This window comes from Melopsittacus undulatus, chromosome 10 (genome assembly GCF_012275295.1).
Source record: "Melopsittacus undulatus isolate bMelUnd1 chromosome 10, bMelUnd1.mat.Z, whole genome shotgun sequence".
In the NCBI taxonomy this organism is placed as follows: domain Eukaryota; kingdom Metazoa; phylum Chordata; class Aves; order Psittaciformes; family Psittaculidae; genus Melopsittacus; species Melopsittacus undulatus.
In genome coordinates, this window is record NC_047536.1 from 30,636,234 (window position 1) to 30,658,323 (window position 22,090).

A 22,090-nucleotide genomic window follows, 5' to 3' on the forward strand; every position below is an offset into this window, starting at 1 on the left:
ATGGATCACCTACATAAACAGCTTCCTGTTTTTCTCCTTCCCGAGGAGGAAAAACAATACCCTCCTGTACAGCTATTCCTTATGGAAAGAATCCCTGGCTAAATAGGGCATTATTTTTCCACACTCCTTATAAAGAAGTGACCACGGTAGTTGCATGTGACCTGGGTACATTCCCAGGGATCTGCTATGTCCTGGGCATATCGCCACTTCTCCTTCCACCTGCTGCTCCTCACGACACGCAGATGTCACTCACACAACAGTCAACTGGCTAAAAAGGGACATTCTAACCAGAAAGCAGGCCAGCAGCATGATCTCTGTGTTTCGACACCCTTTTCCCCTTCAACACATCTTTCCTTCATAGACATCGCCAACTTTCATTTGAAGAGAAGTAAAATTGAATCTGCTGTCATTTCCCCAGTGTCTGCTTTCCAGCTCCACTTCAGACTCTCCCCACAGAGCAGGGCTGTGGGGCGAGGATCCCTGTGAGGAGAACACCCCTTCATCCAGGAGAAGGGCATGATCCCCTCAGTGGGATGAGCCTGCAGAGGAGGGACAGACGAACCCAAGCCACATGCCCTCATGAAGTCAGCCAGGAAATGAACTCAGGAACCGGGCTGCAGCTGAGTCGTTGCACGAACGTCTTCGTGCCACAGCGCTTCACTGTGTCCATCCTGGCACACTGCGGGAGGGAGCCTGGACTCAGGCTGAGCGGAGCTGCCCTCAATTGGCAGCAAGCAAGCAGGGAGGAGTCTCGAAGTTGGAAGGAATTCGAGTCAGCGCCTCCCAGAACACCAGCTCCTATCCTGTGACCCCAGGGACTATTGGATAAATCAGAAATACCGTTGCCGATGACTTTGGAAAGACACCCAGCAATTAAAGCAACAGCTCTACCTGCCACCAGCTTGAGAGTTTTAGTATCTGTGCCTAAACAACCAACATTTTTTGATGGCAAAGGGGAAGCCAGTCCTATAAAGCTTGAAAAGGAAACACGGAGTGAAAAGTACTTTTTAAGTTGTGGCTTGCACATCTTGGAGGGGCAAGCACAGCACATTTCAAGAAAAGATACCAATTTCTACCAAGAATTAACAGAGGAAGTGCTGAGTCTCACAGTTCATGCTCAGCAACGTGCTGGCAGCAGACAGCCCTCACAGGGCTGGGATTTTCCAGTGTTCAGCTCTGCGCTGACTCAGGCTGAAAGCTTCTGCAAAGACAAATTCTCTGAAGGGCTAAGTAAGAACTCAGCAGCAGTGCCCCACATCCATCACACGCAGCCTCCAACTCGCACAATCCGTTCTAGGAGGAGCAGGTCTGGAAATAGAGAGGAAAATGTGTCAAACCTGCCTTGGCACGTGACATCCACAGAACGAGGAAGGAAAAACACACAGCAGAGTGGCACAGGGAACTTCCCATATGGGAACATGGAAAAACGTCATGAATGTCAGAGATCATAATCTGAGTTCCTATAGCTAGAAGTATTCCACACCCACAAGTGATGGGAGTCTACAGCCTCCTATAAAAGCTGGGTTGCCCTTTTGCTCTCCTCTCTTTTCCAGGTGACAAGAGCTCTGTGGCAACTCCCACTGCCATCGGAGCAGCCCAGGGGTGCTGCCTCTCCTTTTTCCAGCGCCGTTGTCCCATGAAGCATTGGGGATTTTAGCATTCAGGTAGCCACAATTCTCACATCAGAAGCCAAGCGAGCAGGACAGCTTACTGAAGCCACTAGAACAAACTCCGGCAGCCAAGAGCAGATCACAGAGCAGTAGAGCAGGGCAGGAAGGACTCTGGCACTTGCCCATTTCATGAGCCATAAAAAGAAGAAACCACCACACACCAGAAAAAAACTTCCCAAAAGAAGCCAAGCCCTACCCATGACCAGCACAATAACAGAAAGATGCCACCAGTGTGTACCAGAACTTGTAATAACTTCTCAGTGCCCTACAGCCTAAAGTTAAAACAAGCACATCTCAGCAGCAGCTACCAACAGTTTCAGCACCTATGGGAACTGGCCTGAAGATGAAAGCAAAATATCCCAGGACAATCATTGCTCCTATGTTCAGTACCTGTGTCTTTCTAGCAAGGGCTGCTCAGACAAATTAGTGAATAACAGAATCATCATAGAATCCCAGACTGGTTTGGGTTGGAAAGGACCTTAAAGCTCCTCCAGTTCCAACCCCTGCCACAGGCAGGGACCCCTTCCACTGGAGCAGCTGCTCCAAGCCCCTGTGTCCAACCTGGCCTTGAGCACTGCCAGGTATGGGGCAGCCACAGCTTCTCTGGGCACCCTGTGCCAGCGCCTCAGCACCCTCACAGGGAACAGCTTCTGCCTAAGAGCTCATCTCAGTCTCCCCTCTGGCAGGTTCAAGCCATTCCCGTTGGCCTGTCCCTACAGGCCCTTGTCCCAAGCCCCTCTCCAGGTTTCCTGCAGCCCCTTTAGGCACTGGAGCTGCTCTCAGGTCTCCCCTTCAGGAGCCTTCTCTTGTCCAGGCTGCCCCAGCCCAGCTCTCTCAGCCTGGCTCCAGAGCAGAGCTGCTCCAGCCCTTGCAGCATCTCCATGGCCTCGTCTGGGCTCTCTCCAACAGCTCCAGGTCCCTCTTGTGCTGCTGCCCCAGAGCTGGATCAGGGCTGCAGGAGGGGTCTCTCCAGTGCGCAGCAGAGGGGCAGGATCCCCTCCCTGACCTGCTGCTCACGCTGCTATTGCCACAGCCCAGGGTCCACTGAAGCAAACCCATGTCAGCACCGTGCAGGAGCTCGGGTGCTGCCCACAGCAGAACCCGCTGCTGGCAGCCTCCTGTGTGACAAACCAAAGCCGCGCTGTGTCCTCTGCCGCAGCCCGCTCCGCGCCCGCCGCTGCCACCTCAGCCGCTGCCCAAGGCCCAGGCGCTGAGGCGAGGCCCACCGGGCTCCTCCGGGCAGCGTTAACCAGCGGGCTCGGCTCCCCGGCTCTTACCTGCCGTGCAGCGGAGGCGGGAGCAGCAGCACCCGGCTCAGTGCCCCCTGCCCCCGCCGCAGAACTGGCCCGTTGCCGGCCGGGGGTCGGGATCAGGGTCAGGGTCAGGGCCGGGGATAGAGGGTCAGCACCCGAAGAAGCCCTCCACCGCGCTAGGGGGCGCTGCCGCGCGGGGGCGACCGCCACTTCCGGGCTCGCCGGGGCGGGCGGGCGATGGCGGCGCAGTTCCGCAGCTACGTGTGGGACCCGGCGCTGATCGTGTCGCAGATGGTGCTGCTGCAGGCCGGGTACTACAGCTCGCTCGGGCTCTGGCTCGCCCTCCTCGGCACCCTGGGCAGCACCGGGCCCTCCCTGCAACAAGTCTTCAGCGACGAGGTGAGGGCGCGGGGAGGGGGCCTTGCTCGGGGGCTCCCCGGTGTTCGGGACAGCCGCCCTATAGAGACAGACACGCGGCATGTGTAGGTACCCCCAGGATGGAGGCAGGGCCCTGCCGGTGAGTGGAGGTACCCCCGATATAAAGACAGCACCTTGGTGTGTAGCGGTACCCGCAGGAGACAGACACCGTGTACAGGTACCCCCAGGATGAAGCCAGCATCCCCCGTATAGGTGATAGCAGTATGGAGACACAACCCCCCCTCCACACTCTTGTGTAGCTGGTGCCCCTCAGTGCAGGAACAGACCTGTCCCTTTTCTATAGGTACCCGCAGACAGAGCTCTTGGAAGGACTGCTGTAACTGCTTGGGCTCCTCGCATAGATCCCAGTCAGGGCAGGGCCATGCCGGTGCAGTGGGGCCACGGGAGGAGATTACTTGCTGTGGGCTGCGATTTGTGCAGTGATTTCCTACTAATAGTCCCATGCAGATTCTAGGGTTCTCAACGCCGACGGGGAGGCTCTCCATGATGGCTTTCGTCCTCAACGCGCTCACCTGGTAAGTCAGCAACTAGCTGGAGCCTCTGTGTCTTGTTCTTTCTTAACATCAAGAGAATTCAAAGCCCTGAAAGCCCTGTGCCTGAGTGTCTCTTGAGGGCATTTGTTAGCTACTGACTCCTGACTTTCAGGATCCTGAATAAGTTATTACACTTCATTGCTGGGAATAAGACTTGGCCCTGTGAGAGATTTTACTGGAAGTTAGAATTAATGCATGTCAGCAAATACTTATCTATAAGCAAGAATGTATTTTTCCCCATCATTGCGCAGAAATTCAGGATTTAAAAATTCCTGCTTCATTCTCTACATTAAAAGCTCATTTCCCTGCCATCATGTAATTACAAAGCTGCAAGCATGTAAGTCTTGCTGCAGCAGCCTGGAAAAAGGTCAGGAGCTACCCATCCTTAAAATACTTAAGAAGCTTCAAACCAGCTAAATAACCTGCACTGACAGCTGCTGATAGCTCTTGCTCTATCCCCTCATGCAGAGGCATGGCACAGTTTTATTAATCTCCATGTTTATTTTGCAGTGCTTTGGGCTTGCTGTACTTCATCCGCCGAGGAAAGCAGTGCCTGGATTTCACAGTCACGGTTCACTTCTTCCACCTTCTGGGCTGCTGGATTTATAACTCACACTTTCCCTCCACGCTGACGTGGTGGCTGGTGCACATCGTGTGCACCGCGCTGATGGCTGCCATCGGGGAGTACCTCTGCATGAGGATAGAACTCAGAGAAATCCCCCTCAATTCTGCCCCCAAATCCAATGTATAGACTTGCTCTGGCCACAACATGCTGCATTATGTTATTGTTTCCGGCACAAGTGTATCTAAGGCCCAAGAATCATCACTGAAGAAGCACAGCAGGTCTGTTTAGACTTGGGTGGGATTTTTTTGGGGGGACCTTGGTGACTGCATGAGTGTGAGCATCTCCTCTGGCCTCAATCAACAACAGGGGAGGAACAGATGTTTATTTTGCTAACATAAAGCATTTAATATGACTGTATGGCGAGTGTGCTCTGAAACTCTTCACTCATGAGACTGTTCAAAGTCAGGCAGCAAAACCTGATGTGTGAGGAGCATGTGGAACTAAATGTGGGAGTGCCCTGTATGGGTAGTGCAACGGTCAGCTCTTGAAGGAGCTGCACAGTAAGTAGCAAGGCTGGGAGCTATCGCTTCCAGGAAAAATAGTCAAAGTGAATAAATGGGGAGAAAGAAAATAGCTGTACTTACCCACATCACCAGCTGAGACCCTAAATAACCTATAATGTTGGGTGGATGTTTGCTGTTTCCATGTTTAATACATAGAGATGTCAGACAGCAGGTTGCTGAAGAAATCTTTTGTAATAATAAAAATATTATGTTGCTGTGAGTGTGTTATGGTTCTCCTGGGAAGCTGAGCACTTCAAGGACACCTCGAGTGTCTGTATCATGGCAACAGAAGGATAAAGCCAGAGAACACGTGGCTGTAAGATGCCCACTCTAGGACACAAAAATTCCTGCAATAACTGCTTCATACGTCTGCTCCAAAATTAAGACATCAGGGAGTGCTGTGCTGGAAATCAGCAGCATAACCCTAACTTCAGGAGGAGTATTGGCCACTCCAGGGTCTCCACGTGTTCAGCCCAAGGCTGGAGCTGCCTTGGGGCCATTTTGCTCTTCCTGGCAGGCTGCAGAAGTCTAGCAACACATCTGGTCTGGCAGAGGTGATGTTTAGTTAAATGTAAGACTGCTGCTTCTTCCTCACAATAACAGGATGTGCCTTTGTTTAGAGACACTGCAAAAAAACATTACCTGTGGGCACTGCCAAGGGCCCAGAGCTGGATGGTTCCTCGAGGTCCTGCACACCTGTATCCTGCCTGGTTTCCGCTGAGGGGTTTCGAGTTTGTGCAATCCCAAATGAGGGCAAACCCACTTCTGAAGACAGATTTTTCTTCTGTGCAGCATCTTGCCACAGTAAATTTCCTTTGTATGTTAATAAGTGTTAATTTGAGTGAGTTATTTGCCAATTCACCGTGTTGTAAAGTGGTGGGATGATTTGAGATGCTCAAGTAGATAAGCTCTTTGAAGCTGCTCTTTTGGCTTTTGTTACTGGGGGAGCTGTATTTCAATTCCTGCTCTCCTACTCAGATCCTGTAAATTAAGGCAGGATAACATCCTGATGGTTTAAATACTTGGCAGCTCAGCTGCAGAGGAGAATTACCGGTTACATTTGTTTAAATAGAACTTTTTTTACACTCTGGGATTACACCAGGACCTTTTCCTGCCCAAAAGCCCCTTCAAGCACAGTTTGAATCTTTCAGAGGGAAGACGTGATGAAAGTTTCTGGGCGGGAGCCAGCGCTTACTGGAGTGACACCCAGAGATCACTTCCCAGGGCTTCCCCTGCAGCTCTGCTGTGCGGTCAGCAAGGCAGTCCATCCCTCCTCAAAACATCGTTTCTCGTACACAAGGATACTTGCCTGGCTTCCAGTCACCTTCAGCCTGGATATAAACTGGACTTCCAGTAGGTGCCAGTATCTCCTTCGGAAAAGAGCAGTGAGCCGGGTGCGATTGGCAGCAGGCAGAGCAAAGGGCACACTCCTCCTTGTGGCAGACAAGCACTGCCTTGGTGTCAGCGGTACTTTAAGGCTGTTTCAGGATCATTTTGCCCTCTCCTGGCTTTTGTTGCTGTTCTTGAGAAATATAATCCTGCACAGGGAAAGTTTGCAGATTTAATCCAAGGCTCAACACCAGAGCACAGTGGAACTCCTGTATTCTTAAGGCAAGTGTGAGTTGGATGATTAATTACAGTCATTATGAGTGCAAAAGGGAAAGCCACATTCATCCCATTTCTTAAAGGAGAATGGGCAGCTGATCCCAGAGCTGCTGTGAGATCAGATTAAATCTTGGCTCCCCTGTAAGAACAGACACGAAAACTTTGGACCATGGAACACCCCCTTATTCCCTGAATACATGAGGTATGCTCTAAGTGCATCAGCAGCCTCCACTGCAAGGCATGAAATCTGGGGTCAGCTTTGTATCTGGAGAAACTCAGGGCAAGGCCACAGGAAGAATCCTTGACAAATGCCAGGCTGCAGGACATCCGAGACACTGCAGTGGGTCAGCAGTGCTGCAAGATCACAAATGCTTTCTGAAAGTCTGCTGACTGCCTATGAGGGCTGAGTCTGGATGGAACTTCTTTTTAAAGGAAGTCTACTGTAATTGTTGTAGAAGTCGTGCTAAAACTAAAATACCAATTGAGGAGGGAAGCTCTGAAATTCATCACTCCCATAGTGAGACACCCAATTTTCACTCACATGCTTTCAGCCACATTTAGAAGCACCTTTGGCTTAAAAAAACCAATCCTCTGCTCTGTACCAGAACGGTGGCAGATGGTCTTTGTTTCTTAATAAATCTTTGGGTTGTGTGTGCAATAGATGAGGGATTTGCTTCCAGGGAAGATATGCCCCAACACCTGCTCTTCTTAGAGACAGCAGCAGGATCAGCTATTTGCATCCATGGCTCTGCAGGAAGACTTCTTGAAGATCTCTGCTGAGACTTCTGTATTCCCCAAAGCTGTTTAGAAGTTGGAATTTTTAACAAAGAAAAAGTTGCCAAACCCAAGGAGAAGCCAAGAGTTGTGGGATTTTGGGTGGCTGTGCTGATTTCTTTTCCTAAGGGCATTAAACACCTATTCTAAACAATGAGCAGGTACAGCATTTGGGTCCAAAGGACTCCAGACTCGGTTATACACAGTACCCACCTGCTTCAGCTTTCCCCAGAGCAAGCCACAGGCAGGAGAAGAGAGAACGGGAAGTGGGGAACAGGATCAAAGAGCACAGACTGCTGTTGGAACGGAGTAAGAACAAAACCCGAAGTGTTTCACTCCAAGTCTTGCAGTGCTCTGTTTTACCCTTTCTCCACTACTTCCTCTTAAGACTTTGGGTCTGAGATGTCGAGTACATCAGTAACAGCTCTGCTCTCTCTAGAGAGCCCAGATGCCTCATGTTGAGGTGCTGTTTGAACACCAACTGCTCCTCCCTAACTTCTTTATTGGAATTTGCCTCAATTTATTCACTCCCTCCTGCTGCTGCAGGAGCAGAGTAAAGTGATAGGGAAGGTAAAAGGAAGAACATGTGAATGCCAAGTGAGAGCAGTCTGACCCACTACAGCTGGCAGGAAGATCCTTTGCTGTAGAATCTTGCCCGCATGCCTACAATACATCCAGTGGGATCTCTGGAACTAGCAGGGCCTCAGATTGCCTGCTCACACTGTAAAGCATGTTTTCAGGTTTTGGGACACCAGAATGTCCTTTTATCATTTATGGGTGGTGGCATGTACTGCTGAGCTCACTCCCATGATGGGCAGTGCTCAAACCATCAGCCCAAGGTCCTTGTTCAATGTTTCTCAGGAGCATGAGGAGCCAGGAGCATGCCCAGCTCCACACAGGGCAGCTGCCTGCCCCGGCAAGGACAAAGGAAGTGCCTTGGGAAGGAGGCAAATGCTCTGTGGAAACAGTCAAAGTGATGTGTGAAAGGCAGCCTGAAATACTCTGTGAGGCATAGTTCCTACGGGCTATGCAGCCAGGCAGGGCACAGAGCATCAGCAGCATCCTCAAATAATAATGTGATGTTTTTCTAACATACCCAGGAACCACTTGCAAGCACCTCTCTGTTGCAAATACTTTCGTGCTTGTACTGACGCTGCAAAGCTAACAATGCCCTGAGCTGCAAAGGAGACAAGAGAAGACTGGTATCAAACAAGAGCCAGGACAAATAACTTCTCCCATGCTGTAGGCTCTACAACAAGCTTTAATATTCTGGAATTACACTGGTACCCACAGAGCTGCTTACAGGTACCTTGGGGAAAGCTTTAAAACAAAAGAGTTTCTGCAAGTCCTCTTTATCCTGCTAGCTTGACATTCCTTCACCCCACTCCCTCCCCAAATATTTTTGCCCTCTATTTCCTTAGAAAAGGGATTTACACAATATTACAGGAGTTACTCAGGAATCCAGATGCATGCAAGAGAAGACATCATGCACCTGTGATTAGGCACATGGGGATGCAGGGGTTTCACCACATCCTCAAATTGAAAGGGATAGTACAGGGAGGCAAGGTTTGCTTTCTGCCTTTAACAGCACATACACCATCCCCTGCCCCTCACAAGTCAGCAGTGAAGATTCCCATCTTGGTTTCAGTGCCCAAATCAAAAACCTGGAGAGTTGATCTGGTGGAAAGTCAGCAAAGCAAACAGGTTTCCTTCCAGCAGCCACAGAAGAACGCAAAAGCATCCAGAGTTCAGAACCAATTTATCCTTCCCCCCCCCCATCCTCTGCCCCATACCTACAAGTTCCCAAATTCTGCGGTCAGCCAGATCTGTCCCTGCCTTGAGGCAGAAGGGGAAAGGCCTTACTCCAAATTACAGAGAAACAGCAAAACCCAGGAGATGCCGCTGAGCTCTTCCATGTCTCATAGGCGCAGGATGGAGCCACATGTTCACTGAGTACCACACAGTGTATTCATCAAAGGTTTGGAAAGGTGATCAGGAAGATGCCACAACACACACTGCCAGCACCTCTGCTGTGATACTCACAGAGCTCCAGTTTATAAGTTCAGCCAAGTAACGATGAGGGGGATACCAAGGATGGAAACATTTGGAACACGGGTCCAGGCAAAGCTTTGGGCAGTGCTGGGGCTGCAGAGGTCAAACAAGCTGCCTTGAAATTTGATTTTCCGAGACTCCCTTCTCAGCACCTCCCAGATGGCTGCTGCTTCCTTCTGGCACTCCCAGAGCGCCGTCAGGGCACACGTGTGAAATTCATCCCAGTACCTGCAGCCAGGGGACACAGCATCATCAGTCCTTTTGGATTAGAACAGCAGCAAGACGCTGAGCAGGTCCCTGCTGCTCCCTGTGCTTTGTGCAAGCATCCCAGGCTACCCGTCCCCTCCATTGTCTCCCAGAGCATCTTGGCTAAAACCCTAAACCTCAGAACACACAAATTGTGTGTTCACATGTCTTTTCCTCATTCTCCGGAAGTCACAGGCCATCCTCTCCTCTGGAAGTTGTTCTCCTCCAAAATAAGGACTTCCGCAAGGCACAGATAAGGCTCAATGTGACGCTTGCCGCTAACCTTCCCCCTTAACTTCTTTGAAAAAATGGAGTTTCTTTTACCTAAAAAGAGCTTTGCAAAACCATGTTTCTACTGCAGCTGCTTTGGAGCAACAGGGCAAGGCAGGGACTAGCCATGAGCAGCATCCCTGAGTCCCAGCAGGCTCCCGGGCCTCTTCCCACCCTTGCTCTCTCTCCACTTCTGTTTTCCTGTCCCCTCTTTTGCTGGGGCTGGGCACCACCTTTGATCCATAATATTCCTGCAACTGGGGACTGCACAGAGGACAGGAGCAATTGCTCTGTCACCTTCCCTGTGCCACCAGGACACCAGGCACAGATGCCACCCCTCAGAAAGGAGATGCAGCCGAGCAGGGATCCTGCACACAGGAAAGGAACAGCTCGGTTTTGTCCCATGTGCCCTGTGCTGGACATGCCAGGCAGACCCCAGCCCTCTGCTTAGTTCTCCTCCCGGGGCATGCACCAGAACACCAGCTGTGAAGGAGTTCATTAAACAGAGCCATTGGGGCAGAATAAATATTCCAGATAGTAAGAAAAGCTGGTGCCAACGCAGATAACCTCCTGCACTCACACCCGACCTGCAGCCGCAGCAGAAGGCGGCTCTGCCAAGTGAGAGTTAAACCTCTCAGGCAACGGATGGCTGGGGGCAGAAGGGGGATGACAGCTCCTGCCTGGTTCTGCTGTCAGCCAGGATGGCAATTCCCAGTGTTTCACCCTTCACAGCCTCCATCTGCTCAGCCAGGCAGGCTGCAGGCACCTCACACTGGCTCCCAGCTCCGCATCCATCCCCCTCCCACACTCCTGGAGCAGGGACCATGGCAGGAAAGCAGACAGCAGTGAAGAAAGCTGAAGTTAAAAGCTAATAATTCGGAAACACTTCCCTGCAGGAAGCTGGGACATCATCAACCTTTTCCTCCAGCCACAGCCCTGGCTAGCCGTGCACCAGGACCAGTGGGAGAAGCTGGCACATCCCAGGGGTGCAGAGCCCCAGCCCTGCCAGCAGGGAAGGTCCCAGGACCTGTCCTGTGGTTGTTAGTGCTGCAGAGCCTGTAAAAACCCCTCAACTCGCACATTTTATGTGAGCTTCAGCAGAGGATTCACCCTCCAGCAGTCAGCCGTGGCACACACTGCGCTGCATGCTCCGTTGTTTCCTAACATCAGGAAGCCACATTTCCAGGTGAATGTGTTGCAGCCCAAGTCAGAGCAGCTCCAATTTCAACCCTGCCTTCAGACACGCCTTATGAGGGCTGTTCATCCTGAGCTAGGAGCGTCCCATGGTGATGGGGGAATAGAGCAGGTCACGACCAACCTTCGATGTGCCAGGGACGTTTGCGAGCAGGGGAATGCATGAACAAAATACATTTAAAAATAATGGGGGGTAGTTAGCTTTCCGTTCTCCTTGAGCAAAAGGGTTTGCTCAGGGAAAGAAAAAACTTGGAAACAAGGAAAACTGAAGGGAATGGTTTCCACACTGGCAATAACCAAAGTCAGGCAGGAGGGTTGGGGACCCTCCACTTACCTCAGCAGCATCATCCCATCAGCCTCCACTGACTGCCCCATCCCAGATGCTCCTGCCCCGCTGCAGCCCCATCCACACCAGGCAGCTCTGCCCAGCCCGAGGAGCACATCCAGAGCCTCCATCCCATAGCTGAGGGCGAAGCCTTCCCCTGCAGCCCAGGGCAGCTTTAGGCAGCTTGGAAAGCCTAATCCACAGGGAATTACACCCTCTGCCTCACCCTGGCAGGCTTCCAGCACCCCAAGGTGTGTGGATTTTCCCTTAACTGCTCTCTGCATTTCCTTCCATCTCCTTTTCACTGCTCACAGCTCACTGCTGGGGACACAGAGCTGCCCATCCATCTCCACAAACATTTCCTATCCACCTTTCCCTTGCTCCCCCCCAACCCCACTGCTTCTGCTTTTCAAGCAGACCTTTCCCCAGCCTGCCCCACACCACCCATCCTTACCCAATTCCACTATTACCACTGCGCTGATGCATGTCCTCCCAATGCTCTGACCTTGGGACACTTGGTGCAAACTCACCAAAACCAAGGGAGGGGCAAATTCCAGCCAGAAGGATGAAGGCTCTTGGCAGGGAGGTAAAAGGCTTGGCTCAGGCAGCAGGATCCAACTGGAGGCTGGGTGCAGGCTGCTCCCCACTGGACCCTGCGACACCCCAGCCATGGTGCTGGATGAAACCATAGTCCCAAGGGAGACTTCCCAGGGGAGCAGAAAGGGTTGGATCCCACCAGCCTTGCTCCTCCCGACTGTGGGTGTGCAGGGGGTGTCAGGATGAGTCCTGGGGGCTGGAGCTATTGCCCATCTGGAGCCAAGCAGCAGATAGGTGGATGGAGCCCACCAGCTCTGTCTGAAACTAGAGCAAGCTGGGGAGCATGTGTGCATGCACAGCTGGGATGTGGGGGACCAGGAGAAGCCTTCAGACAGCAGCCCCAGCACAGGGGCAATGCCCAGAAGCCACACTGGCCGCGTGCCATAGATAACCCCGGAGGTGGGACACGCAGGAGGCCCCGGGATGAGGCTGTACTCACCCACAGACTCGGTGCAGCCCCTGCAGCTCGATGCCATCTGCCTCCTCATACGCAGCCATATTCTCCCCCAGCTTGAGGACGCAGTCCGAAAAGCCTTGGTAGATGTTGGTGCAGGCAGTGCCCGATGCCAGCAGCCCAGCAAGGTGCCCTGCAGCCAGCGAGGGCTCAGGGTGAACACCCCGACCTTTGGGGACAGGGCTCACCTCCTTCCCGCGGTGACATGGGCAGCCCCGGGCCAGTGCCGCTGCCACCCGAGCACAGTAACACCCCCCCCCCCCTCCACGTGGGACACACACGACCCGTGCACCGACCCTCACCCATCCCCAGCCCTGCCTGCAAGTGCAGAGAGCCCGAAAGAGCCGCTGTGCCAGGGCAGGGAGCCCACGGGAGGGCACTTGGGGTGCTCCAGCACCAGCACCGGCAGCCAGGACCCACCTGGGAGAGACAAACGGCACCGGCACCAAGAGGAGAAAAGGAGGGAAAGAGAAAGGAAAGAAAGGGAACCCGCACCACACTCCGGACGCTACCTGGGAAGCGTCCCCGAACCCCTGCCAGGGCACCCCCCCCGCCCCGGGGAGCCTTACCCATAGCGAGGAGAAGCACAGCCGTGCCCCACCGCTGCCCCATCCCTCGGCAGCGCCAGCCCCGCTCCCGCCGCTGTCGGTATCCCCATGGCTGGCAGCGCTGCCCGCCCGCCTGCGCAAAGAGGGCGCCAGCCCCAAGCACAGCTGATGAGCGGCTCAGGTTAATTAATTAAGGAGCGGGCTAACGAGCACCTGGGGGCAGCCCTGTACCCACACCCTCCCCCTCCCCCCAGAGCCCCTGCATCTCACAGCATCACATCCCCTCGGGACTCACTGCCAGTGCCCGCAGCTCCCCACACCCTGCACCCCACACCCAGGGCCCCATGGGCCCCATAGCACCCCTTCGACCGCAGGGCAAGGGTTCGCAGAGTCACAGAATGGTTTCGGTTGGAAGGGACCTTAAAGCTCATCCAGTTCCAACCCCTGCCACGGGCAGGGACACCTTCCACTGGAGCAGATCCTCCGAGCCCCTGTGTCCAGCCTGGCCTTGAGCACTGCCAGGGATGGGGCAGCCACAGCTTCTCTGGGCACCCTGTGCCAGCGCCTCAGCACCCTCACAGGGAACAGCTTCTGCCTAAGAGCTCATCTCAGTCTCCTCTCGGGCAGGTTCAAGCCATTCCCCTTGGCCTGTGCCTACACGCCCTTGTAAAAAGCCCCTCTCCAGCTTTCTTGTAGCTGCCACTGATCTCTTTAATGGCATAGAGCAAAGCAGTGGAGGATGTGAAGTAAAGAGCTCAGTGTGTATCAGTTCAAAGACTTACATACCAGCACCTACAGCTACAAAACCTTTTCCCCTGATCAAGGAACCAGCCATTCTCAGGGCTGCCATGGCCTCTAGAACATTCGTTAGGATTTTGATTCTGGCTCTTGCCCCACGAGTCCCTTTCTGGCAGGAAGGGGAGCAGAAGGTCTCATGGCTGCTTTGATGGCATCATTGCAGGGGTTGGCTGTAACATAACTCGCTTTTAGCTGGTGACTCCCCACCAGCCCACAAAATGCTGCATTGTGGGGTGACCAACTATCACCCATCTCTGCACAGACATGAGATAAACAAACATCTCAGTTTGGAGTGTTAATTGGCTATGGGCACACTGGTTGATGAAGGCTGATTTTCGGACAACACCTGCGATGGTTATGCAAGCGCCCTGCAGCCCCAGGAGCCCACAGCAAGTGGAGGCAATACTGCCATAGCCGCACGCACTCGACGAAAATGCAAAGAGAACATGGGTCAGGGAACAACAAATATCTATAAATAGAAAATGAAAACAATACAATAAACAAGCAGTTTTCTTGGAAGCTGCCTTCACACTCTGTAAAGTCCCCATTTTTATTGGCCCAGAAAAGAAACAAATCCCTGCATGACACCACTGGTGGGTGACCCTGGCTAAAGCTGCAGCTGCCAACATCTGGTATCCCAAACCAGCTCCAGCCCCAGACCCTCTTCCCTCCCTGTGGAATGGGGACCAAGGGACGCACTGGAAGGAAGGTACAGAAGGGGGTAAAAGGCTTGGTTTGGGCAGCAGCATCCAACAGGATGCCAGGTGCAGGCTGCTCCCTGCAGTGACCTGAGCCTGGGCATGCTCTGATTCTGTGATTCCCTGACTGATTCCTTGTACGTGGCCGTGTTTCCCCCAGCTTGAGGAGCAGCCCGAGAAGCCTTGGTCAGGCCTGGCACAGGCTGTGCCTGATGGCAGCACCAGAGCAGGTGCCCTGCAGCCACCGAGGGGTCAGGGTGAGCGCCCAGACCCTTGGTCCCTCGCCCGTGCCCATCCCTGCCCACAGCTGCAGAGAGCCTGAAAGAGCCGCTCTGCCAGGGCAGGGAGCCCACGGGAAGACACTTGGGGTGCCCCAAGGCCCCTCCAGCCCTGGGAGCTCAGAGCAAGGGGAATCCACTTGTCTGCCAAAGCCACGTGCGATCGCAGTGAATACAAAGAGAGACTGGGTCAGAAGAACGTCAAGAAATGTATTTACAAAACAACAAAAATAAACAAAAGAAACAGCAAAGAACGACCGTTCTTCTTAGAAATACAACTCTTCTACCTAAAACTACAACTATACTACCTAAATGTAAAAGTCTTATTCTTAACTTACACCTATCCTATCTAAACCTATAAGTCCTATGGTAGAAACAACAATTTTCTTAAGAAACAACAATCTTCAAACAAACAGGAACTCTTCCAACAAAATCTTCTCCAAACCCCATGAACACTTCCCTCTTCTCCAGCCCTGGAAAGAAGCAGCACAAGGTCATTTCAGTGAGGCTCCTGATGGTCATTGTGTTTGCCAGCGTCTGGGGAGAGCGGGACTCTGGCGCGGGGCTCAGGGCTGGCTGGGCTGGGAGCCGGGCTCTACGCCATCAGACTGGGCTCGCGTGTCCCAAAGGCAGCGCAGGGCAGCGCGGTGCTGGCGCTTGTGCCGCCAGGATGAGGCCAGCGGGCACCGTGTCCCTGCAGCGGGGCCGTCGCACACAGCCCCAGCGCCGGCGCGGCAGCAGCCAACCCAGCCTGAGTGCCAGCAGTGGATGGGGGGCACGTGCTGCCTTACCACTGCTCAGTTTGTATCCATCGTCTCCTCCACCTCCTCATCCACCTCCATCGCTTCCTCCTCCTCCCCTTTAACATCCACCTGCATGGGTTCGTCACCCAGCCCCAGCTGTGTCCTGCTGGTGGCCTGATCCTCCAGCTCCCGCAGTTGTTGGAATAGCCTAAGGCAAAAGGCAAGCAGCAGAGTGCATTGGTGCTGGCCAGAGCAGCGCAGCGCAGGTGTGGGACAGGGCTCTGGGCAGCCTGGTCCCCTCTGGCTGCCCGGGCAGAGGCATGAGGCGCTGGGGACCCGGGCACGTCCCCAGCAGGAGCTGGCGCGAGGCTGGGGGCTCCTTGTCCAGCAGCACCCACCAGCTCTGACAGGCTGGCGCCTGCAGCCGGAGGATCCTCTTCCTGCTCTGCTTGAGCACCTTGCGGGGCGGTAAGGGCTTGAGGACCTGGGAGAGCAGAGAGGGCAGGGGTGAGCGGCCGTGCTCCCTGCCTGCGGGGCCAGGGCACAGACCCGGCCCCACGCCTGCCTCGGCACCCACCGGCTCCTTACTCTGTGAAGGGAGTCCTCTGCCTCCTCGCCTCCGCAAGGGCTCAGCGCGGCCACCAGCAGGACACGGGTGGCTTTCTTCTGGGCCTGCATTTCCTCGTATCGGGTATAAGGTATAAGTCGGGTATAAGGTATAAGTCAGGTATAAGGGCAAGGAACAAAGAAATGGGACTGGGAAAAAGTGGAAAGGGCTGGGAGCAGGGCAGTAGGGATGGCAGCAAGCAGACGGGGATGGGAGCAGGGCAGAGCAGATCAGGAACACGGCAGAAGGGAACGGAGCACGGAGATGGGAACAGGCGAAAAGTCTGGGTGAAGTCAGGGTGCAGGTCTGTGTTGGTGTCCGGGCAGGGGCAGTTGCCGCTGTAACGTGGGCTGTGACATCACCCCAGAGTTCCAGAACTGCTGTGAGCAGGGGATGGGGACGAGCCCTGAAGGGGCTGCAGCTCCATGGGGGACATTGGGCAATCGTTACATGACCCCCTGAGATGACAGAGACACACTTTGGTGCTTACATAATCAATAAAATGGGTGAAGGCTGCACTGGCCAACTCCACAAGGACCAGGACCATCTCCTGTGCTCCTTCCCTGTCCCACAAGCACTCGGCAATCGCCCTGAGCACTGCTCATGTGCTGCACTTGGGATGTGTCCATGGGGCTGGAATTCAGCCCAGCCACGTCCTCCAGCCGTGCCCATCACGGGTGAGCCCATGTGAGAACCTGAGCCCCATGGGCAGCAAAGGCTGTGAGGGCAGCACAAGATGTGGTGCCAGCAGCGTGTGTCCAGGGCTGCCTGCTTCAGGAGGGGTCTGCAACAGCTCCGCACCTTGAACTCGTGTGTCCCCGTCTGCGTTTGCACGCACACCTCGTGCACGCAGCAGCTCCACCTGCACCCCACTGCCATTCTCCTGCTGCAAGCTTCCCCTCCCTACCCGCTTGCAGGGTCCCCACATGGCCACATCTTCCTGTTGGGTCCATCATGGTTGAGCCTGTGCCAGAGCCTTTGCACCACTCTCAACAAGGGCTGTGAGGGCAGGACTAGATGTGCTGCCATCCTAAAGGCAGTGCTGAGGTGCACGGTGGTGGCAGTTTTGCTGCCAGGACAAGGACACTGTGCACCATGTTCCTACAAGTAGAACTCATCCCTGCTCCAGGCCCAGCCCCAGCCTCAGAGCCAGGTCTCCCTGCACCCCGCCAGCATTTCCTTCTGGAAGCTCCTCCTTTTTCCCCGCTTGTCCCAGGTCCCCCAGCTGCCTCAAGCTCTGCCATGTGGCCATCGTGGCTCACACCAGCCATCCATGGCTCTCGGGCAGTTGGAGGACAGGCCAGCAACTGCATTCATTGTAGTGGGGAAGCACCCTCGGCTGCACATCTAGGGAACAGGTCCTGGGAGTCAACCACCCTTATCCCTCTACCAGGGTCCCTGTGGAATGGGAGTGCAGGATGCTTTGGATGGCAGCAACTTCCTGCTGCTCTTAGACAAGAGGAAAGCTAAGCCAGCCCTGCTGCTGGGCTAACAGGGTGGTAAGCAGCATGGCAGAATTGACCGTTGTCTCTACCTAGAATGGTGGGTCAGCACCTCCTCTTGTCCTCCACGGTGCATCTGGTCCTGGGCATCTCTCACAGCTCTCTCGTGTCCTCAGCACCATGCTGGGCATCTCTCAGCACCTTCAAGCGGAGACTTGGTGCTCGCTGTCAGCCATGCTTCTCCCCGCTCTGGCACTTGTCCCATGTCGCTGTCCCATTGCGCTTCCCTGCTGCCATCCCCTGCTTGCAGTAACAAGATGACTCTGAGCAGCACTTTGCCAGGCCAGGAAAGGTGTTTCCCCTCAGCCACCTTTAAGCACAGAACACAAGCAAGAGCCTGTGCTGCAGACAATAGGGGCTGGAGGCACCGGGTGCTGATAGCACAGTGAGCACTGCCTGTGGGGCAGAGGTAGGCTCAGGACAGCCTCCAGGCAGAAGAGGCTGGGGCACATCTGACACTGAGGACACCGCCTCAAGCAGGAATATTATGGGCTGCTTGCCCCTGGCTGGCCTGGACAGGGCCATCCTGCAGGATGCTGGGGCTGCCCCCAACATGCTGTGCCCAGCCTCGCCTCCCAGCCCCTCACCTCTGCCTTCATACAGCACCGGCCCTCTGAAGCCACCTCCCAGGACTGCTTCCACACAGGAAGGGCAAGGAGAAGCCAACTGCCAACACAAGAGATGTCCCCATGATGCCCATACCCATCCCTACCCACCTGTTTGCCTCCATTGTGCTGTCTCCTGCAGGATCGTCCCATGCGTTGGTCTATTACTGGCCACTCTGCCCAGTGGTTACATACTGATGTTGCCGAGATACATCCTGTGCCAGTGAGCTCTGTTCCCTGCTGCTGCCAACAGCAAGCATGGCCTTTGCACTACCCCAACAGCACTGCCCAGGGGCTGGAACAGGAGATCCAAGGAGCTGCATGTGGAGGATTTCATAGAATCATAGAATCTACCAAATTGGAAAAGACCTTTAAGATCATCAAGTCGAACTGTTACCCAAGGATTGCCAAGGCCATCACTAACCCGTGTCACTAGGGGCCTCGTCTATGCAGTGTGTGAATACTTTCAGTGACAGTGATTTCCTGGGGTGCACAGCAAGTGCAGAGCTGTACCTCAGCCTCTGTGCAGTGCAGGGCATCCAGAGGAACCTGTGTGCTGGCTTTGCTACCTGAAGGTCTACCCTAGGGACCAGGAGAGGCTAGTGCATTATGTACCATCCTATGGAGAAGAGGGAACACTATGGGACCTGGGGGTCCTCTGCCCACCCTGCCCAAACACACAGAGTACATGGCAGTCACCAACACATGCAAACACCCTTTGCACTCCCACAGCTCTTGTTACCCAAAGCAACTCCATGGACTCAGCAAATGTTGTTGCAGGGCAGGACCAGTCAGCCCTGAGCAGCCCCTGGCCCCTGATGGCTGCATGGGTGCCATTTCTCAAGGCCATGCACAGAACAGTGCTGTAAACCCTGGCCAAGCAGCACCTCGGCACAGCCCCGCTCCCCCCGCCTCCCCTCTGGCCCCGCGGAGATGCTCGTTTCTCAACAGCCACATTCCTCTGAGGGTGTTTATGGCTCTTCTGTCTCCCCACTGTCCCAGGCTAAAATCAACCCTTTTAAGGGAGCCACAGGACTACGGGTTGCTGGAGCCTTGCCTGCTGCAGGCTTCTCCCTCACAATGTATTGCCTCGTTCACTGGGAAAGCAGCCCTGCCGTGTTCTTCTCTTGGCTCCACAAGTCACTGATGGAGTCAAGCTGCAGCTCAGTCCCAGCCCCATCCACACACACCTCCTAGGGTATAAGATCTTGTGGATGGATTTTTAGCAAAGAATGGCCACATTCCCAAGTCAGCAAGTGCCTACATGGAGCTCGACAGGAACCGAGGATGAAGAAAGCTGTGGGTAAAGAAGCAAAAGTAACAGTGCAAGCAAGATGAGAAGAAACTGGGATGTGCTAAGACACAATAGTGAACTGTGAGCAAGTTTTAAAGGCTAGGTTACCATAGGCTTAATTCAACCAATTGTATACTAGTTGCTGTGTGCTACATTGTATATGTATCCAATCTTAATACTGAAAGCCATTGAATATGTAGCCACTAATACAGCAAGTTATTGTATATGTATCCAAGTATAATACACCAACTATCCAATTATAATACACCGAGCTATTGTAAGCAGATGCAGATGACAGTATAAAAAGGATAGATGCTTTGTAATAAATGGCTTTTGTCTGATCACATTGATCTCTGACTGAGTCCATTTTTCTGTGGCAAGATCTATTTTCACCAGCAAGTGATTCACCTGCCTGGCACTGGTTTACCTTTCCCTTAGCAGCTAAATCCTCAGCTCCATCCTCGAAGGCAGCTCCCTGACTCACCACCCAAACCTCTAATAGATGAGAAACCGGAGTGGGAAGGGCAGGAGGAACAAGTCACATTACATTTTCTCCTGATGACGGGTGTACTTTGATGCTGGCTCCCCTGGGGACTTCCGGCAGCAGCTGAACTCTGTTGCAGAGAGAAGAGGCATTATTCCTACCTGGGCTTGTGACCTGGATCTCCAGGGAACACCTCCCAGTGACCTGGTCCTTTGTGGTTAGGGTGAGGGCTGGTGACACAGGACAGTGTGCTGTCACCCTGTGCTGGAGGCACAAGGGAAGCAGGGGTGCTGTGGCAGCCAAGGCAGACCCTGCAGGGATCTGGCAAGGCTTATTCTTAGAGCTCCTCACTACAAGGGGAGACTCTCAACTGACTTCAGCCTCACCTCTGTCTTCTCTCACCTTTTAACCAGGAGCAGGCACACTTGGCCACGAGCAAAAAATCATTACATGGAGCTGGCTTGCCTGTGTTGGGTTAATTGGAATAAAATGTGTACCCTGCCGAGCAGCACGGCTTGTGCTGAAGAGCTGGGATGAGTCAGGCTCCGTGCCGATGATATCGCTGCTTCTCCAACCGGCTCCCACAAGGCGGGACAGAGGGGCTGCAACAGCACGGGTGTGTGTCACCCTGTGCAGGCAGCACACACACACTCCCATCCCGCAGTAGGGGCCGCAGTGAGTCCAAGGGAACTTGGGGTGCTCCAGGGGACACAGGACCAGGCTCTGTCTTGCAGCAGTAACTGGTGCCAATCGACACAGACGTGTCACATAGCAGAGACGTGAGGTAGTTCCCTGGCCCTCGCTGCCCTCCAGCAGGGCAGGGGGTCAGCAGGGAATGGTTGATGCTGCTCAGAGGCCATGCCAGACCACTAAGAGCTGTGAGCAAGCCAAAGCCAGCAGGTACCTGGGGGAGATTTGCTCCTGCAGCTCCTCAGAGACCTTGAAACCCTCCACCAGTCTGTCTCCCCCAGCTCTCCAGGGCTAAGCCACAGTGCTGGCAACACACACTCAGGTGGAAACCATCAGGCAGGATGAGGGTGCTTCTGGATACAGATAAACACTCACGTGGGCAAAATTCTTCCCTTGTAATCACCATGTGAATGAAGCCAGCAACTACGGACAAGTGCACAGGGTGGAGGCACCAGGTCCCCAGCATAAAGCTGGGTTTCAGCAGCAGGAGCTCCCAGAGGAAATGGAGGGGACAGCAGAGCAACAGTAGCTAAAACAGAGCTGGGACACAAACAATAGCCAGTTATCTTTAGTCATCCAGACAGTGAGAGAAGCACACTGGGAACGGGGCAGGCGGAACACTCCACAGACACTGGAAACTCCCTATCAGCCAGAGAAAAGGGCAAGAGTGGATGTTCCCCCCGTCCCGGCTTGGCAGTGAGCGGCTGCGGGCAGAGCCGGCGCTGGGCACTGCGAGGCACTGACTCACCCTGCTGAGATACAGGAAGGAGGAGGGCGGCCAAGTCCACTTGTCTGCCAAGGAGCAGCCCTGATGTGCAGAGCTGAACGTGGGAGAAAACACCCCGGAGTGGGATCTGCAGGGGTCTCAGAAGCCTGCAGGTGGGCTGTGAGGGACCCCACGGCCCATGCACGCCCTGTGCTGTTGTCTCTCCTGCATCATTGCGTGAGCTGGGCATTTAGAGAAGAAAAGCATTAAAAAACCCCAAGCAAGAACGGGGACAATGCTCCCTACCCAGGCAGAGCCCCCTGCCTCCAGCGCTGCCCACCCCTGCCCAAACAGCACCTGCAGCCGGGCACTCCGTGCACAGAGCCGCGCTGCACGGGGAGACCCTCTCTGGGGACCATGGACCCTGCATGGGGACTCTATGTGCCCCGAGAGCGCAGAGACCCTCCGTGAGGAGCGGTAACTGCGCACAGGACCCTGCTCTCCGCCAGGACCCTGCACGGATCCCCCCGGAGCTTTCCCCCCAGGACCGAGTAGCCGTAACCCGGGGTCGCAGCCGGTAGGCGCCGCCGCGATGCCG

At 54.3% G+C, this 22,090-nt stretch overlaps 2 protein-coding genes and 1 long non-coding RNA gene across 12 annotated transcripts; 1 reads left to right on the top strand and 2 right to left on the bottom strand.

Moving 5' to 3' along the window:
* Nucleotides 1-3,141: 3,141 nt before the first annotated feature.
* Nucleotides 3,142-5,242, top strand: SYS1 (SYS1 golgi trafficking protein). Its single transcript, XM_005146743.2, has 3 exons — nt 3,142-3,322; nt 3,809-3,876; nt 4,405-5,242. Exons 1-3 carry the CDS (start codon nt 3,161-3,163, stop codon nt 4,643-4,645), a joined length of 471 nt encoding a protein of 156 aa, XP_005146800.1. The 5' UTR covers nt 3,142-3,160; the 3' UTR covers nt 4,646-5,242.
* A 3,407-nt stretch (nt 5,243-8,649) lies between these two features.
* LOC101876783 (neuritin-like) lies at nt 8,650-13,188 on the bottom strand. Its single transcript, XM_005146744.3, has 3 exons — nt 13,109-13,188; nt 12,525-12,672; nt 8,650-9,681 (listed from the first exon to the last, which is right to left on the bottom strand). Exons 1-3 carry the CDS (start codon nt 13,149-13,151, stop codon nt 9,456-9,458), a joined length of 417 nt encoding a protein of 138 aa, XP_005146801.1. The 5' UTR covers nt 13,152-13,188; the 3' UTR covers nt 8,650-9,455.
* Nucleotides 13,189-15,051: 1,863 nt separating this feature from the next.
* Nucleotides 15,052-22,064, bottom strand: LOC115946126 (uncharacterized). Of its 10 annotated transcripts, XR_004550056.1 has the most exons (9): nt 21,850-22,064; nt 21,535-21,734; nt 21,162-21,326; nt 20,594-20,698; nt 18,430-20,226; nt 16,193-18,023; nt 16,003-16,088; nt 15,653-15,812; nt 15,052-15,334 (listed from the first exon to the last, which is right to left on the bottom strand). It is a non-coding gene; the product is annotated as an uncharacterized lncRNA (long non-coding RNA). The 10 variants fall into 10 exon arrangements; XR_004550053.1 differs by lacking the exon at nt 21,162-21,326; XR_004550052.1 differs by lacking the exon at nt 21,162-21,326 and having other exon boundaries at nt 20,499-20,698.
* Nucleotides 22,065-22,090: the final 26 nt, after the last annotated feature.